Source organism: Mus caroli, unplaced genomic scaffold (assembly GCF_978045245.1).
Source record: "Mus caroli unplaced genomic scaffold, Mus_caroli_1 scaffold_5, whole genome shotgun sequence".
NCBI lineage: Eukaryota > Metazoa > Chordata > Mammalia > Rodentia > Muridae > Mus > Mus caroli.
This window is the reverse complement of record NW_028227260.1, coordinates 97,533,392-97,552,775: the sequence shown is the minus strand read 5'-3', so window position 1 is coordinate 97,552,775 and position 19,384 is coordinate 97,533,392. Positions and strand designations below refer to the sequence as shown.

At 38.5% G+C, this 19,384-nt stretch overlaps 1 protein-coding gene across 3 annotated transcripts in view; it reads left to right on the top strand.

Moving 5' to 3' along the window:
- Mtm1 (myotubularin 1) overlaps window positions 1–19,384 on the top strand; it is a 117,689-nt gene that overhangs the window by 76,901 nt on the left and 21,404 nt on the right. For all 3 annotated transcript variants that reach the window (XM_021152885.2, XM_021152884.2, XM_021152886.3), the window contains exons 7-10: window positions 5,772–5,855; window positions 8,332–8,481; window positions 14,542–14,730; window positions 18,939–19,124. In XM_021152885.2, the coding sequence (XP_021008544.1) occupies window positions 5,772–5,855; window positions 8,332–8,481; window positions 14,542–14,730; window positions 18,939–19,124 (609 nt within the window). The remainder of the gene's footprint in view (window positions 1–5,771; window positions 5,856–8,331; window positions 8,482–14,541; window positions 14,731–18,938; window positions 19,125–19,384) is intronic.

The following is a 19,384-nucleotide window of genomic DNA, read 5'->3' as shown; positions in this document are numbered from 1 at the left end:
CATTGGAACAATGATGGCACAAATGTTATAGAGTTAACCAGCCATTTTCTGATTGAATCCAAAGTCTACTCCACAAGATAGAACCCATACCTACCACTACTATTGAGCCAGAAACCTGTGATTAGGTAGGTCATAGACCCTAAAGGAGAAACTAAGACTATATTTTGCTAAATGCATAGAGTTGTAGCAGAACAACTCCTAATGAGTTACTGCTAGACTGATAGATTAGTGCATCTTCCAACCCTCACCATAGAAGCTTCTTCCTTTTACAGTAGATGACATTTAACACAGGGACATGTCATTGGTCAACTTACAAAAAACAAAACACTGTCGTATGCTCAGCCCTAAATAGGATGTCTTGACCCTTACCCCTAGGCTCAGGGAGAAAGATTTTAAGAGGCAGAGGTGGTAGATAAACTGTGAGGAAACTGTTTTCCAGGTACAGTGGGACAGCTGCACATATGCACTCTGTGATTGGGATGACATGTAAAAACCCTGCAGAATGAGGCTTGGGATGTAGGCACTTCTAGCTGAGGATGTCTTGGCATTTAATTGCTGCTGGGTGACAGACTGAGGCCGACCTATATTCCAGGGCAGGCCCATACCCAAGAGTATTTGGGCAACACAATTGGTTGTGATGACTTAAAAAATAACAAGAAATTAGGGAGTAGAGAGGTGGGTGTGGATCTGGGAGGAGCTAAGGGGAAAGAATCAATATGATTAAAATACAGCATCTATTTTTTTTAATTCCTTAGACTGCTGTACCTCCTATGATTCTTTAAATTTGTGGGTTCTTCAGATTTTCAAGAAAACATTTTCTGAAATGAAGAAATCTTTTTTGTTAAGTATAATCTAAAAGGTACAAAATGAGGTGACTCTATATCCTAAAATGGTAGATTAGTCGTTTTTACAAAGGTCATCAGTTCAGAAGAATATCAGAAGTTAAAATAAGAACCAAAAGGTCCCTTAAACTCCTGTTAAACTAGTGTGTAGCCTAGGCATAGAGGCATGGACCTGTCATCTAAGTGCTTGAGAGGCTGAAGTAGGAGGCATACCAGGAGCTGAGGCCATTCTGTTCTACATAGAGAATTTCAGGCAAGGTTGGGTTTCAAAGTGTAACAATGTTTGTCTCAAAACAACAACAACAACATATAAATGTCAGAAAAGAACCAGTTAGTAAGTGGTTTCCTAGAGTCTTGATGTTAGATATTCAGAGAAATAAGTCTGTTTACTTTATCAAAAGAGATACTCTTCCTAAAACTCCATGAATATGTTGCTGTGGGATGGCGCTACCATTTGAAGAGACTTCTAAAGGTCCATAGTTCTTCCCTTTATTCCCTGGAATACTTGTTTTTCTCGTGCTAAGGATTTGTACGTAGGCTCTTATGCATGTTTGCAATCAGTCTTATTATCGCACGATACCCAGGCCCCCAAATACTAAAGATGTGATGTTAATGAAACTGTCTCCTTATTTGAGATGCTCCTGAGTCTTCATCAATCTAACTCTCAAACATCCAGTTCTGATAGGACACTACAGAACAACCCCACTCAGTTAGGAAACATTTATACGTCTCAATAAAGTTTTAAACACCCAGTCTAAAATTAAGATAAATGTAGTAAAATACCATAATGAAACCCATTACTTTATATGCTACATGCTAACTTAAAATGAGTTTAAAATTTTTTTATCTAATTCTTTAAGCAATTTTTTTATATATGTGCCATTTTAAAATAACATCTAAGTAAAAGCTAGAATCTGTTGTTATTTTGGAATTTTTCCCCCAAGACACAACAGTGCTAAATATAGCTAAATGAAAATGACAAGCTATATTCTGTATGTCCAAGCTGGTTTTTCCCCTGGTGCAAAATCAGAGATTTTCATTTCAACTTTGTCCTTTAACATTTTTCAAATGTTACATTGTGCTATTTTTAATGTGGAAAAATGTGCACACACTCTTTTTGTTAGTCTCCACAGCTTGACTAGTAGGTATTGAAACTGATGGAATGCCCAAATACCAATACAGAGTAAAACAAGAAAGTCTTGGACAGTTGTTAAATTCTGGGCTAGGTTTGGCTTTTCTAATATCTTGTGCCAGTCTTGACATTTTTCACTTACATAAGATGCTATTGAGAAAAACTGGCTGAAGGGGTACTTGGAATCCCCCTTATGTTCTCTGTAAATATGTGATCCCATAATTATAACTTTAAATACAAATCATTGCCCAAATACCTTGACTACAGATTCCTAAGCATTTTTCTCTAGTCTAGCTGTCCTTCTAGGACCAGTGCAGAAGGGAAGTTAGCTCCTAGAAAGCCTAGAGAGGTTCACTAGAGGTGAGTTAGGACATGGGTATCTTGAAATGGAACCTGCCAAACACCTCAGTTCTGAGGCAGAAGATGTGGCTGGGGAAGGACCAGACCCCAAAAGTAACCTATAAACAGCACACTGAGTAGTGACTCATCACCAATTCCTGGCAAAACATGTCACTGTTCTGACTTTGCTAGGTTAGGGATGAATTTGAGATTCATAGGCAAAAAAAATGGAACCAGTGCTTAATCAGTCAAGAGAGTGGTGGCGTCCTCACCTGGGCATGTGGCAAGTCAGAGTAGGTAGTGTCCTCACTAGATAGGCGAACAGTTCTGCTTGCTTGATGTCCTCTCAATGAGACTTCACTTCTAAGAGAGAGAGGCAAAAACAGGCCCACCCAAGGTTATGTTTGGGAATGTCAGTTCTCTAACAAAATTTAATGACCTGAATGTATTGTCTGAAATGTATTGTCTAGAGGAGAAAATAAAATGCCAGCTGAAACCCTCAGGACAGGTAAGCCATTAACTTCAGGTTACAATGTTTTTCAGCCAGGACCTTCAGTTAGGCTGGGAATAAGTTACCACTTGTGGGCAACTTTATACTTTTTAAGGATGTATGGTATATGGATTTTGTTAACTTTGCTTTGATTTCCTATTTAATATTTGTTTTGTTTTCTATGATTATCCACCTTTGTGTTATCTGGCAGTGAGCTTCCCTTGTAAAATTCTTGCTTCTTTCTCTTATCTAAATCTTTAAGGAAAAAAACAAAAATCCAAAAAACATCTAGAAAAAGTCCCGTTATGTTCTGCTTTGAAAGCTATAAACATCTGTTGCTCTAGAATGGTTGTTTCACTTGAGCCAAATGGTTTCCCTATAATTAAAAGCTAATTTGTTGGAATGGTGAAAATAATGGTTTAAGCTTCAAGCATTTTCCATTCTGCGCTCTGATACAGCATTGTACATGTTGCTATGTTATTTCCTTTTTTTTTTTTTTTTTTTTTTTGGTTTTTTCGAGACAGGGTTTCTCTGTATAGCCCTGGCTGTCCTGGCACTCACTTTGTAGACCAGGTTGGCCTCGAACTCAGAAATCCGCCTGCCTCTGCCTCCCAAGTGCTGGGACTAAAGGCGTGCGCCACCACGCCCGGCTGCTATGTTATTTCCTGAAGAGAAATTTTAGCAATTATGTGATTCAATTTTTTTCCCAAAAATATATGAACTATGAGTCTGGCTTTTAGCCTCAAGAGTGATCCAGGAGCTCTTCCTTTCACTAATTCTTTGCTTCCTTTGCAGGTGAGTGGGGGAATTTACACTGAGATATGATGTCACCTATAAATATGTTAACCAGTTTGAGAGCTATTATTGTAGGACACATGCACAAGCTGCAGGTTGGATGTACTGTGACCAGTTCACCATGTGAAGTGTCACTATGAAAGCAATTTTTTGAGAAAGTCCATCTGATAGTATCTAATGGAGACTTGGTCTTGTCTTTATACTTATGACAAAAAAAAATGTCATTGTCTGTACTTGATTTCTCATTAGTCTAAAGTGTTCAGAAGATGATGATGATTTAGACCATATAGCTTTAATCTTCTGATAATTTTTCAGTAATTTTCATATAAGATATATGAAGGAGTGCTCAAGGCAACAATTAAGTGTTACTATCAAGGATTGAGACATAGTAATGTGCCTAGAAAGTGTCGTTGGCCTTGAGCATTCCAAATCTGTAACCACACATCCTTAGCTCTCAAATTATGTGCTATCTACAACTCTGCTTATGTCATAGCATTTCCCCAGCCTAGGTACTGGTAGAATTAGATGGCCAGAGCAGTGATATATCCCAGATAGACTTTTTCTTTATTAGAGAAGTTACCAAAAGTGTGAGGTGAACATCAGTTAACAGACCTTAGTTCTTCACCTTCTTGACACCAAATAAGCATTAAGTCAGTGTCAGTCTAGGGCCTTGGTCAATTTCTTAGGTCCATGTGTGGCTAATGTGTTAGGCCTCAAGAGTGATGCTATCCACTGTTGAATATAGCATTTGAATCTGATGTCAGACTTGAGACCCACTGAGAGTGCTGTATGCACGCATGGAAAAATTCAGGAAAACAGCATTTTAGTGATCAGTTTTTTACCTTAACTTTCTTGCTATTCAAACATAGAAAACAGTTCCTGCAAAATGAGACTTTTCCAAAAATTCCATGTAATGTAGGGGAAGGGACACTGTCATTCAGTGTAGTATCAGAAGGAAATAGATAAGGAGGAGATAGATGACTGTTGAACAAGTGTCCATCCACAGCATCTCCAGGGTTTGCAGAGGTTTCAGGACTTCAACTGTACCATTTGGTCAAAAACAAAAACAAACAAAAAACCCTCTACGTTCTGGACCAAACTCCAATTTAGCTAATATGTATAGAGTATCTAGAAGTGTCCAGATGGCAGATGGCCATGTGGAGCATTAGACACACTTCAACTTTTGCTCTGAGCCAAATGGGAAGCCTTTTGGTGATTTTGACAGGGCAATGACTTGATCTAAATTAATATTGCAGCATTGTTGCTCTGACCTTAGAGATGTACAGTTGAAAATGGGAATAATCCAGTTACTTTGATAAGCCAAGTGAGAGACCAGAGGGTAAGCAGGTGGTACAAAGACTAGCAGTACAGTACTTGGCTTTTTTATGTATGAAAGCACCTAGGAGCATGGACTTCTTGTTGGGGAAACAGAGGAGACTGGAAAGAAACTGGACTGCTGGATAGAGCCAAGGGTTTGGTTTGTGGTGTTATCCTCAGAGACACCCCTGTCCCCACCTCATGCCTTTGATATACCTGTGGGGATTATGGAGTTAACACATAGCCATATTCAGAGCAAGGAGCTAGAATGGTCACTAGGGGACAGATGATTTTCCAATTTAGGAAATTCATCAATAGTGCCTTGAGAGGTCAGAGTCCTGTTATTTCAGAGGATGGAACATTGATTCAGAATTCACAGAGAGCAGTTAATTAAGTTTTCTAATGTTCTGCCTCTCTTTAAAGAGACAAACATTTCATGATACTCTCTTGAGACAGGTGCACTGTTTAATAATCATTCCTGAATTTCTTCTTTTTCTTAGTGACTTTTAACTAATCAGTTGATAATATTTAATATTCATAGGTACTTTGAGTCTAGAAATCTCGTGTGTGTGTGTGTGTGTAGCATTATTTTTTAAAAAGCACAAAGATGACATTTGTAGCCATAGAAAATCAAGGTTTTAAAAGTAATTATTCCTAAAGATAGAAGTTAATGTAAGGCTTGTCTTAATTTTCCACAGTTGTTTTCTGTTGTTGTTGTTGTTGTAGGTCTAAATGTGGGTTGCAGTTTCATAGTAAATGAATCTATAAAATCTATTGGTGAAAAATTAAAATATGAACTATTTATAGACTATCACTCCACATTGACATTTAAACTCCTGTTTCTGGCCTTTCCTAGCCATTATTTGCATTTGTAAATGAGGAGAAGTTTAACGTGGATGGGTGGACTGTTTATAATCCAGTTGAAGAATATAGAAGGCAGGTAAGTCAGTAAATGCAATTGTCTGGTGTGTGTTGAATTGCAAACATGTATTAGAAAATTATATTGTTGGTCATCTTCTCAAAATAAGTAACAGCCTTGCTTAGTTTGTGTTCATGGCTGTGGCATTATCCACATTTTCTATAATAAAACAATACCTTATTGTTTTCCTCTTGTAACTACCAAGCTCATTCTGTAGCCATATTCAGACTGATCTGAAAACTGAATGACTAAGTTCTGCTTCCTTTCCTAGATGAGGAACTTCCATTTTGTGGTGTTTATGAAATGAGTCAAATACTGAAGGTCTAGAAAAGTCAAACCTTTATATATTACTTTGTGTGTGTGTATGTAAGCTTAAATATTACTAATCTTTTTATTTAAGTTACATATGTTCTGAATTACAGATTCGAATGAGTTAGAACCTTTTTTACAGTTGATATATAATATCCACAAAGAGCTTTATTATTCTTTCACATGAACGTTATCTGCCTGTATGTTCCTTTGTGATGATAAGAGCATGAGGTTTGGAGTATGGGAATGTCTCAGAAGGTAAAGTGCTTGCAACATGAGGATCTGAGTTTGGACCCCCAGAAGCCATGTTAAAGACCAAGTGTGGTGGCCTATATCTGTAATCACATCACTCACTCCAGAGAAATACTAGGAGATCCCAGGGGCTCTCTGGCAAGCCAGTCTGGCCAGACATTAAACTCCCAAGTTCAGTGAGACCCCTGTTTCAAAAGATGAGGTAGAGAAGAATACAGAAGGAAACCTGACATCAGTATTTGGCTTTCACATGTGTGCATACAAGTATAAATATTTGCATATACACATCCATGTACACACACACACACACACACACATGCCATACATACCAAACTTACCCTCTACATAGCAAGAAAAAAGTCTAGAACTTGTACAAGGAATATCACAGGCAAGCATATTATGTAACAAAAACCACAACTTGACCTCTAATATAACAGCTAGGAGTTTTGCAATGGAATGTTTCATATTTCTTCTACAAGGCTTCTAAAATTATTTGGAAATGTTATGAAATGAGCTTTCGAGAATCAAGTTAAGGCCAATTGCTTCATATGAAAAGCAAGTGAACATAGAGTACAATTCCAGAACCTCAAGCTTGTAAAACAACTTCCTAGCTACCCCTTCCACCATCATGACCCCGGTTGACTTCAATTTTCAGTGTTGATCAGTGGTTTACACATTCATAAGCAGATTTTACCCTGGGGTTAGATGAAACACACTTATGATGGATCCTGTGAATCTGCTTTAGGCTACTGAATTTTCAAAGGGTGTGTACCTTTAATTTTAATGGCCTCTGTTGGAGACCTACTACTGAGATGAAAGAAAGGCCATTAGGACATTGTTCATGCTTTAGAAACCTCTCTGACATTATGTATGAAAGCATTTTATCTTGTCTTTAGTTGGCGTTGACAATACTAAGACTTTCCTTCAGTTTGAGCTTCTAGCTTGAAACAAAAACATTTCTTGTTTTTGTTTGTTCGTTTGTTTTGGTTTTTTTTAAGAATTGCATGCATAGATGAACTTTTTAGGTATTTTCTTCTAGACTGCCATTATATTCAATCTTTTTTTCTTGTAACTTTCTGATGGGACTTAAAAACTCTCTAATTGGACTCAGCATCAGACTCAGCATCTGGTTGGCCGTGGTACATAGGGCCAGTCCTAAAGAAAAGGTACAATGTCTATCCCCAAAGCAAACAGCCACCACGCTCACGTTCATGTGTGTGTTTGTGCATTTGTGAGAATGGGGAGAGAATATTCCACCACCTCTGGTTATTGTCCAAAGTGGATATAATTTTATGGGTGAATGATTGGTAGGGGTGGCCTCTGTGTCTCCCTATCCTACTAGCAGTCTGCTTAAAATACTGACTTCACTCCTCACACAATTTGCAGGATGATCCTGAGTCCCCAGGCTCTTGATTTAAATAACTTGTCGGAGGTGGCGAAATGAGCCTCCCCAAAAGGGTTCCCTCCCCCAACCCCCAGTGCCTCTTTCCATGTGGGAGCAGACTACATCATTCTCTCTGTCTGAAGCACGGAGAGGAAGTTGCTAGCTCTCTTGGAACCCTCAAGTAGACACAGGTTAACACTGCCCATGGCACTTTTCTTTGGAATGGAGGGGAAGGGGTGCATGGGTAGGAGATGAACTTGGGCTTATCTGTATTGCACAAAGAATAAAGAATACATCTACAAGAAACAAAATGTCAAATGCCAGAGAACCTATAGTTAGGAGAAATAGTTTAGTTATGGAAACCACTGGTGTTTTGTCCATGTGCTCCTATTGTCTGGATTGTTAATTTGACATCCTTATTGTAAATAGGTAGGCTGCCAATCACTCTGGTCAAAGAGGCATGTGTACATAATGGTAGAAGGAAGACAGAACCCAGATATTACAGATAAGAAGTCATTTCATGTGAACTTAATGCTTTTTTTTATCCTGCAGGGCCTGCCCAATCACCATTGGAGGATAAGTTTTATTAACAAGTGCTATGAGCTCTGTGAGACATACCCTGCTCTTTTGGTGGTTCCCTATCGGACCTCAGATGATGATCTTAGGAGGATCGCAACGTTTAGATCCCGAAATCGGCTTCCTGTGAGTATAGTGTCACATTTCCCTTTTCTTTCATAAGAGTAGTAGTCATGTAGTTGAGAGGAGCACTTGTTTTCTGGTGAGTAATTCCCAAGGACCTACTGCAAATGTAGCATCAGGTGAAATGGGAGAATAAGGAATAGCTGCCTTCTATGAGCTGCAAGTCCAGGGTGCAGAAGGAAGACAAGAAAGCTCTAATGAGAACATCAGTGAGAGGTCACAGCCCACCTCAGTGATGCACAAAAGAAAGGGCAGGCCCTTGGTTGCTGTCAGCATTCTGGTGCAATACCTGATGTTGCAGGCTCGGGCTAACTGTTGGTTAAACTGGGCAGCAAACAAAAGACTAGAATGTGAGAACATGTGTTTGTGGAGGCTTTTCTGCAGATGCTAGGGTGTGCTCATTGCCAGCCTGTTTGCAAGCTGCTTAATCCCCTTAATGAACTGGAGTCAAGTACAGACTATTCCAGTCTTTATGCTACCATGTCACTAAACCTAGCTCACAAAGCTCACAAAGTTCTCTGTTAGTCCTTAAATATTTATGCACATGTCATACTTTCTACTTGGTACATAAATTTTATTGACTAAAAACTTAAGAGATTGTTTTTTCTTCCTCTGTTAATTTTCAAGAGCTGTCGTAATAAGTACATTGGGTTTTGTTTCAAATTTGTAGACTTAAAAAAAAAAACAATGGTAGAAGAAATTAAGATTTAATGTCACTTTGCCTTTGATTTCTAACTGTAGACATTCTTGTCCTTAAAAGGATTTTTTGGAGAGGAAAATTTTGTATATTGTCATCCAATGAGTTCTAATTTTTAAAATCTCTAAGTTCTCTGATTACTGTCTGTTCATATCTTCCTGATAAAATTGTATTTGAAGGTATATTCTTTAGCTCAGTTTGCTAAAATGGAAAGTAGACTTAGACTTTCAGTCGTATGTTTTACTTGGACATGTTTTTCTGTGCTAGAGCCACAGATTACAGTACTATGACACTAGACACTGTTGTCGTGTGTGGCCTTGCTTTTAGCTACTGTGGTATATATCATGTGTTTGCATTACTGTCTGTTCAGCCTTCATTGAACATCTGCTGTATCAAAGATTGTGTGTGCATGTATGGGGGGGGGGGCTGGTGTGTAGCATATGGGACAAAAGCGAAAATGACACAGTTGTGCCTAAACCATTGACCTCAGTTCCTGTTGCTCTTCATGAGTGACAGTCCAATGTAGAAAAAAAATGTAACATGTTATTTAACATGTTTCTCATACTTTGTCAGGGTACCAACTTATTTTTTCTGAAAAAAAAATTAAGGCTAACTTGTCTTTTTATTTTTATAATGACATATATTAGGTATTATAAGCCTGGTAGTATGCTGATTCCAACATACCTTCTGATCATGGGACTCTTAACAATAGGTCACAGAACATTTGTCCAGAAAGTAGATATGCCAGTTATGTGAAAGATGACTAGTACCTAGTGCTTTAAGTTTTTAAATGTAAAAATATAAAAATAGTTGGTAAGAAATATCTCATTTAAACAAAAATCAGGTACACATTGTACTAAAATATCACTGCTTAGTGAACTCAAGCACATGCCTTATGTTTCTGTTCATAAATACACATTCCTTTTCTCAAACAAGCAGGCGTGTCTCCGTTTTATAGAAGGTATTAATGAAGAAGGAATATGTGCTCATTTGAGACATCTAGAAAACCCAGATGAGCAAACACTATTGAGAAGCCCCTATTGCGAAGCAGCACCACCATGCTGCACGCATCCTTCTGGACTTCCTCCTGCGCACTGAACTAACCTTTAATATGGATCCCAATATGCAGTTCTTCCCCAGCAGTGTATCTTAACCGTAACTGTTTGAGATGGGCAATGATTTAATAAGTGCTCTATCGTAAGACTTCTATATCCTTTTTGAATTTTTGCTTTTATAAACAATGCTTTGAGCAGGGAGATTATTCAGTGAATAAAGACTCTTGCTGCTAAACCCGACAGCCTGCATTTATCTCTGATACCAACTTGGTAGAAGGATAGAACTGATTCCCATAATGTATTCTCTGACCTCTGCATATCCTCTGTGAAATGTTCATGCCCAGTCATACACACACACACTAAGTAAATGAAAAATTTAAAAGTAGAACATAATGTTATTGATAAACATTTCTTAATTTTAATTATTTTTATTTTATGTGCATTGTTCTTTTTTTTTTTTTTTTTTTTTTTTTTTTTTTTTTTTTTTTTTTTTTTTTTGCCTGTATGCGTGTCTGTGTAAAAGTGTCAGATCCCATGGAAGTGGAGTTCCAGTTGTAAAGAGCTATGTGGGTGCTAAAAATTGAAAGGAGACTTTTTTTTTTTTAATGGTTTTTCGAGACAGGGTTTCTCTGTAAAGCCCTGGCTGTCCTGGAACTCACTTTGTAGACCAGGCTGGCCTTGAACTCAGAAATCCTCCTGCCTCTGCCTCCCGAGTGCTGGGATTAAAGGCGTGCGCCACCACGCCCGGCTTGAAAGGAGACTTTTAGGAGAGCATTTGAAATATAAATGAAGAAAATATCTAATAAAAAGATTTTTTAAAAAAGAGTTTAACATACTCTTACAGCAGAACAGGGTTCGATTCTTTTTTTTCCCCACATTTTTTATTAGATATTTTCTTCATTTACATTTCAAATGTTCTCACAAAAGTCTCCTATACCCTCCCTGCGCCCTGCTCCCCTACCAACTCACTCCCACTTCTTGGCCCTGGTATTCACCTGTACTGGGGCATATAAAGTTTGCAAGACCAAGGGGCCTCTCTTCCCAATGATGGCCAACTAGGCCATCTTCTGCTACATATGCAGCTTGAGACATGAGCTCTGGGGGTACTGATTAGTGGGGAAAACCCTCAAAGATATGGGCACAGGGGGAAAATTCCTGAACAGAACAGCAATGGCCTGTGCTGTAAGATCAAGAATCTACAAATGGGACCTCATAAAATTGCAAAGCTTCTGTAGAGCAAAAGATATTGTCAATAAGAAAAAGGCCACCAACAGATTGGATAGGAATTTTTACCAGTCCTAAATCTGATAGGGAACTAATATCCAATATATACAAAGAGCTCAAGAAGCTTAACTCCAGAAATTCAAATAACCCCATTAAAAATGGGGTACAGAGCTAAACAAAGAATTCTCACCTGAGGAATACCAAAGGGCTAAGAAGCACTTGAAAAAATGTTCAACATCCCTAATCATCAGAGAAATGCAAATTAAAACAACCCTGAGATTCCATCTCACACCAGTCAGAATGGCTAGGATCAAAAATTCAGGTGACAGCAGATGCTGGCGAGGATGTGGAGAAAGAGGAACACTCCTCCATTGCTGGTGGGATTGCAAGTTGGTACAACCACTCTGGAAGTCAGTCTGGCAGTTCCTCAAAAAACTGGACATCGTACTACCAGTAGATCCAGCAATACCTCTCCTGGGCATATACCAGGAAGATGTTCCAACTGGTAACAAGGACATATGCTCCACTGTGTTCATAGCAGCCCTATTTATAATAACCAGAAGCTGGAAAGAACCCAGATGTCCCTCAACAGAGGAATGGATACAGAAAATGTGGTACATTTACTCAACTATTAAAAACAATGAATTTATGAATTTCTTGGGCAACTGGATGTATCTAGAGGATATCATCCTTAGTGAGGTAACCTAATCACAAAAGAACTCACTTGATATGCACTCATTGATAAATGGATATTAGCCCAGAAACCTAGAATACCCAAGCTACAATTTCCAAAACACAAGAAAATCAAGAAGGAAGGCCAATGCGTGGATACTTCATTCCTCCCTAGAATAGGGAATAAAATATCCATGCAAGGAGTTGCAGAGACAAAGTTTGGAGCTAAGACAAAAGGATGGACCATCCAGAGACTGCCCCACCCGGGGGTCCATCCCATAATCAGCCACCAAACGCAGACACTATTGCATACGCCAGCAAGATTTTGCTGAAGGGAACCCTGATATAGCTGTCTCCTGTCAGACTTTGCCAGCGCCTGGTAAATACAGAAGTGGATGCTCACAGTCATCTATAGGATGGAACACAGGGCCCCCAATATAGGAGCTTGAGAATGTACCCAAGAGCTGAAGGGGTCTGCAACCCTACAGGTGAAACAATGACAGGGTTCAATTCTTAGCACCCGTGTGATGGCTCAGAATAATTTGTAACTTCAATTCCAGGGAATCAATGCCCTCTTCTGGGCTCTGAAGAAACCAGGCATGCATGTGAGTGCACAGACATACATGCAGGAAAAGCACACACACACACACACACACCAAACCACACCACATCACACACAAAATGCCAGAGTCCTTCCCCTACCCTCTCCAAAAATGTAGAATTTAAGAGGTAATACAGCTTTGTAAAGAGTGGCATTTCCTAAGATGACAGTGCAGAGAGAAGGCAGCATTTGCTTTTGGCCTGACTTAATTTTCAAGTCTCTTGCATGTGTAACATTTTGCTTTTTTAAAAGTGATCTTATGTTTGTCATCACTGTTGAAATAAGAGTCAGAGGAAGTGGATGGGCAGATCTGAGTCCACAATGTGGGTTAGAAGGTAAAGGGTTAATGTAGGCCAGTGGATTTCCCAGGACTTCCTAAAGATCTGAGCCTCCTTGGCATGGGCTACCATGTGTTTAACTGGTCTCTAGCATGACACAAGGATTCAGATATTTCTTCTGGGAACAAACACACATTCTTATTATGTGACAATTTCTCTCAGAAGGGAAACACTCATAGCATCATATTAAGCCTGCATGTTCTAAGCATTCATGTTTGTCATGTGCCATTACAGAGGAATAATCTCAAAATTATCAGAATATTTGATTTCCTATTAAGTGAGCCCAAATGGTTATGTTCTTTCATCCTTTTGCCTGTGGTTTATCCGTTTGGGAACTGATTTTGCTGGCTATGGAGCTTGCCTCTAGAAGGTAATGTGAGCTCACGTTTATTGCATACTTTATGGGCATTCTTCCTTTTGTCTTCCCAGCAGTCATCTGAGGTCATTATTATTCTTTCCATCTGACCAGGAAAGGCCATGAGTTCAATGCCTGAGGGTAGCGCTCCAGGAAAGCTGTTTGCTTTCTTCATTTCCTTCATATTCATAAACATTCACAGTTGACTTTTCAGTCCCACACTGTAGTTATGCATATATATATATACATATATATACATATATATATGTATATATATATGGCTCAGTGTACTATATCAGTATATGTATATAATACATACTTGCCAGAGCAAGCTACCTGGTGTATTCATCACCTCAGATAGTTATCATTGCTTTGCGTTAGGAGCACTCAATTCTATTAGCCATTTGAAGTATCAATTACATAGTTCTGTCCACTATAGTTATCCAACTATGCTAAGAAAGCACCTGCTGCATACAGCTCAGTAATTTTCAGGATATATGTTATCAGCAAACATTTATCTGCAGAATTTTTCATATGCTTTGAGAAGCTGAGAAGCTCAGCATCAACAGGCTTGCCAGTCAATTGAAGACTGGCTCTGAGGACAGGCCACATGTGCCCTTCTAGGCATTAGGGATGCAGATTTTACAGTAGAGAGTGTAGCTCTCTTAGCCACTGAAATCCTTCTTTGCTTCCTTTGTGTCTTCTTCCTCCTATGGTGCATTTAGAAAGGGGACTGTTGGGGAAAGAGCCTGTAGAGGTTACCTCCATGGGTAGGGCACTGATTGCTTAGCCCTTCATTTACTGTTCACGTTTTCATATAAGTCCAGTAAAAGCTACCAAATTCCAGTAACAGTATAAACTTTCTATAGGCTTTCAATAATTCAGCTTTGTTCTGGTAAGCATTAATTTATAGTGTTAATTTTAAAAGAAAGGCTGATAAACTGGTTGTTCTTTTTTTCTGAGCAATTGAAAGTGTTAAATGTGTATTCTGATGCAAATCACAAGCAGTGAAAATTACAAATGAGCAAGTATCTTGTTTCAGCACAGATTTGCTTCATCATGATTGTCAGTTTTAATGATTTCTAGAGACTTGCTAGATTAAACTTTCTGAACTACCATAGGTACTGTCGTGGATTCACCCAGAAAACAAAATGGTCATTATGCGCTGCAGTCAGCCTCTTGTCGGTATGAGTGGTAAAAGAAATAAAGATGACGAGAAATACCTGGATGTGATCAGGGAAACTAACAAACAAACTTCTAAGCTCATGATTTATGATGCACGACCCAGTGTAAATGCAGTCGCCAACAAGGTGAGTGTAATCAATGGAGACCTACCTTACATATGAACTACAATGTTCGCCATGAATTATTTTCCAGAATATATCAACCAATATGTGGATTTATTTTGAATTTTCATGTCCCATTTTTTAAGTCCCATTGGATTCTAATCCCAGCAATGGGAAGATGGAGGCAGGAGATAAAAAATTCAAGATCATCCTCAGTTATATAATGAGTTCTAGGCCAACTTGACTTACTTTAGACCTTGTCGAAAGAAAGAAAGAAAGAAAGAAAGAAAGAAAGAAAGAAAGAAAGAAAGAAAGAAAGAAAGAATAAATGAACAATAACAAAAGCCTAATGCGGTCATATATATCTGTAATACTAGTAATGCCAGCACCAAGGAGACAAGGAGACAGACACAGGAGGATCCCAGGTATTTAAGCCTAAAATCTCAGTATTTGAATGGCTAAGGCCAAAGAAAGACTTCCTTAAAAGGCATGTCTAGAACTGTAATGAAAGTGGGTTTTGTCTATAACCTTATGCAAAACATAGTCTTTGACACCCTTGCCACTATGTGTGACCACCCTTATTATGTGAAGTGGTGGGGCATCTTCAGGGACTTGTAGGAAACTGCTGCTATTTAATCTGAAGTTTATCATTTTATTTGAAGACTCCCTCATGCATACTATAAGATAGTTAAATATATAAGTAGGTCAACATATGGGTTTTATAATCATAGACATAGAAGTTGATTTTTGAAAAGCAAATTTCAATTGTCTTTTTACGTTTCTAAGCCTACCTTCCTGTGGGGGCTTTGTGGGGAAGAATTGTTTGCTATGTTTGCTTTGTGTTTTTGTTGGTCAGTTGGTTTTTAGGCAGGGTCTCATGTTTAGTCTAGGCCGTGTTGGAATCTGTTGCAGCCTTCCAGCCTCAGCCTCTCATGAACTGAGATTGTAGGTTTAAGCTACCTTGTATTTTTTGATTCTCTCATCAAAACCTGTGTGGTTTCCAAATGCTCACAAGCAAGCCTGTCCCAAGTTGCTCACTCCCAGATTCTGTCTTTTGGCTTTATTCTCTTCAGCTCCAGGCTTAAATTTCATCATCTTTAATGCTTTGCTCTTCCCAAGGTCATTTATCTGACATCTTTAATTATTCAGAACCCATCACAAGAACCTGAAAGCAAAGCAAGTCGTTGAGCAGTCCAGATAGATATAGCAATTTCCGAAATGGAATGTGTGTGAAGTCTGTCTCCCTTACCGTGTATTAGAGTATGGATGTATGTGGGGCTTAGCTCTTCACCATGTGTGTGTGGCTCAGCAGTCCTACACAGTTATTCCTAGGCTTCCCGCCCTGACCTCATGCATGCTGTAGATGAGCTATTTGTTAACACAGTTGGGGGTTATATAGAAATAATTTCAAACTTCTATGTAAAACAGTCATGAAGTTGAATTGGTAATTCAATTAAGAATTGTAAGTAAAGCATTTAGGAAATTAAATCTAAATATCTTCTTGGGTTATCCTTAATTTTGTATATTTTAAATTCCATTATCCTTCATATATAATTCAAGGTGAACACATGTATAAAATACAATATTTCCATGTACTTACTTAGCCTGAAATAGGTATTATATACCGTTAAAATAAAGTATTTAGAAAGAATACTTTAAAATATTAAAGTGTATGAAATGAATACCTTAGTTATATTAAATTCTAAAGCTCATTATAACAACACAATTCTTGAATGCCTTTTTAATGTTAGGGAAATAAGCCTCTGTTTCTAGTCTGCTTAGGAATGAAAAGAAGGAAAATATTAAGGGAAAAAACCAACCAAACCACCTAAGCCTTCAAGCACGCTAGGTCTGGGCTCTGTCTCTCCACTAGTTGTCTTATATCCATAGCAACGGGCCTCTGGCCCTTTATAGCATTCTAGGTAATTTGGGTTGTTCAGTTTTTTTGAAAAAAGAAAAACCAAAGGGAAGACTTCAAAAGTAACCAGAGATAGAGAATTTGAACTTTAGGGATCTCAGCCTGTGCTTGACTAATTGATTTTTACCCTTGCTGACTTCTGTTCCCTTTGCCCCTCATAATTGTTCCTCCCTTGTGAGTATTTAGATGTAATCGGCAACGTTGAGCACATTGTTTTCAATTAAACAAAACTCAGGGTTGGTAACATCTAGCACCACACGGCTTCTATTTTGGGGCAGAGCACTTTGTTGGGTTAAAGTTGGGCTATGTTAATGTCTTGTTTTGCCAGAAACTTTGGCAATAACTAAAACATGTATTTTTCCTTTTGCTTATTTTTTTTTACACTTCATGCTCAGTTATTTATGAAAGGAACTCCAGTGTCAAGCATCTCTGAAAACCCTAAAATTATGTATCAGCCACAGATGCAGAGGAGCAGACCTTCTGTCTGTGGAGAGCGAGCATGTCACTGCATTATATATAGGCTTGCCGAGGTAGCTAAAAGTAAACCAGCTCGTCCCAGGTCTCGGCCTGCAATTTGCAGAGATACTGCCAGGCAGATGCCAGTAACTCTGGCCATCAACAAAGCATCAACAGCCAGAAAGAGAGGAACATGATACATTTGTCTGCTGACTTACTGGCAAAAAAAGCTCTTTTTAAATGGCAAATATGCACTGGAGAGACTCTTTTGTGATTAAGAGCACTTACAACTCTTTCAAAGCACCCACAGCTACCTGTAGCTCCAGCTCCAGGAGATCTGACAGCATCTAGCTCCAGAATCCATGCCTAAGTATGTTTTCTCCTCGAGAGTGTTTGGAGACTGAGGTCTCTGGCCTTACATGGAGATGTCCAAGTTTGAAGTTCAAATGATAGTCTTATTCTACTACAAGAAACCTCTATAAGTAACCCTGGGGCACAGAGACACTCAGTTGGTTTTGCCTTTCCAACTCTGGCTCCAAGCTTATCTCCCTAACTTTGATATTGTGGGGATGGCACATTTGCCTACCATTTTCCTCTTCAGTCCCCAGTGCAAGTGTTTCCCTGTGCTCCTCCTGGAGGCACTCTAAAGTTGGTACCCTCTTCAAACTCTAAGAAGTGTTTCACTTTTTCCTTAAGGTCCCAACTTCATGTATCCCATGACATTTTAAAAATCTTTAATCGAAGTACAACTGTGTTTTTAAACAAAGCCATAATGTCTTTTTTCATCACTGTGGAAATGGATCCCTTTCACATTGTTGTGGTGGTGAGCACGATTAAGTACTATTGGGGTGCACTACGAAGTGTTTCAGTAATAGGCCACTTACCTAGCATGTACAGTGTCTTGAGTTCCATATGTAGCACTATAAGACAACAGCAGCAAGGTTTTGTGCTTGATACAGTAGGTGGTTGCCATCTTATCTCTCTTAGAACCTTGTGGGCCCACTATGTGCAGGTCTGTTCTTGCTGTTTATATAATGGAAAGATGGTGGGGATATTGTGGAAAGGGTTTCTATGTTGAAATCAAAGCAGACATAAATTCTGTGTATTAATTACATAATTTTGTAATGGATGAACCTCTTAGTTTCTGCTTCCCAATGTGCCAAATGTGGATAGTAACATCTGTTTTGTAGCATTCCTGTAAGAGGTAAAATTACAAAGTATGTCACAGAGTCTCATCAGAAGGTGGTTACTGTTAGCCATTGTATAAGAGTCTGGCTCTTTTCACTCTGTTAGAACTAGGTGGTGAACCCTATTTTACAAGACAGCACACTAGTGCTTTAAGTTTAGTGTCTGGCACTAGATCATTAGGTAAGGAGAGGCTGAAGCTAAGCTGTTGACCTGTGTCTAACTCCAAAAGCTGTTTTCCCCCTAACAGATTATAGCCTATGTGAATGTTCACAATGTTAGAGTGCCCACTGCCACACCAATATGGCTACATCTTCCCCAAACAGTACAATAATAACCATAAATTTTATGAAGGAGGACTTTTCAAAGCCTATTCTTGCTTTTCCAGGTCTAGAAAAGGCAATAATTACAGAACATTGTGAAGGGAATACAGCTGATGAATTCAATTGTCTGCCACTCCCCCCCCCCCCCCCCCCCGCATACACACACCAGGAAATTGCCAGCCTTCCATATTTTTCTCCAGCTCAAAGTACTCAGGTTGTTGAGGATTTGTGCATTAACTACTTAATGAGAGAGGTTTGGGATACAATTTTGAAAGTACATGAGATACTTTGGCTAAGAAGTTACTGACAAACTAAAAAACCTATGTGATTGTAATCTTGTTGTTTCTTAGGCAACAGGAGGAGGATATGAAAGTGATGACGCATATCAAAACTCAGAACTTTCTTTCTTAGACATTCATAATATTCATGTTATGCGAGAATCTTTAAAAAAAGTGAAAGATATTGTTTATCCCAACATAGAAGAATCTCATTGGTTGTCCAGTTTGGAGTCTACTCATTGGTTAGAACATATCAAGGCAAGTATACTTTAAAAATATTTGCAAGTATAGAAGAATTAATATTTTGAAGGTGATATTTTTCCTTAAAAATTTAAAAATTATATGCTCTGAGACTGTAGTAGAAGATTCTATATTTGATAGCTTTATGTTTCTTATAATTTGTTTAGCTAAATTGAAGATTTTACAGCATCATTATATCTTATTTTTAGAGTCTCTTCCAGTCTTGTCAGTCGTAAATAGTTTCATGTGGGTTTATTTAGGAATAGCCAATTTATTAT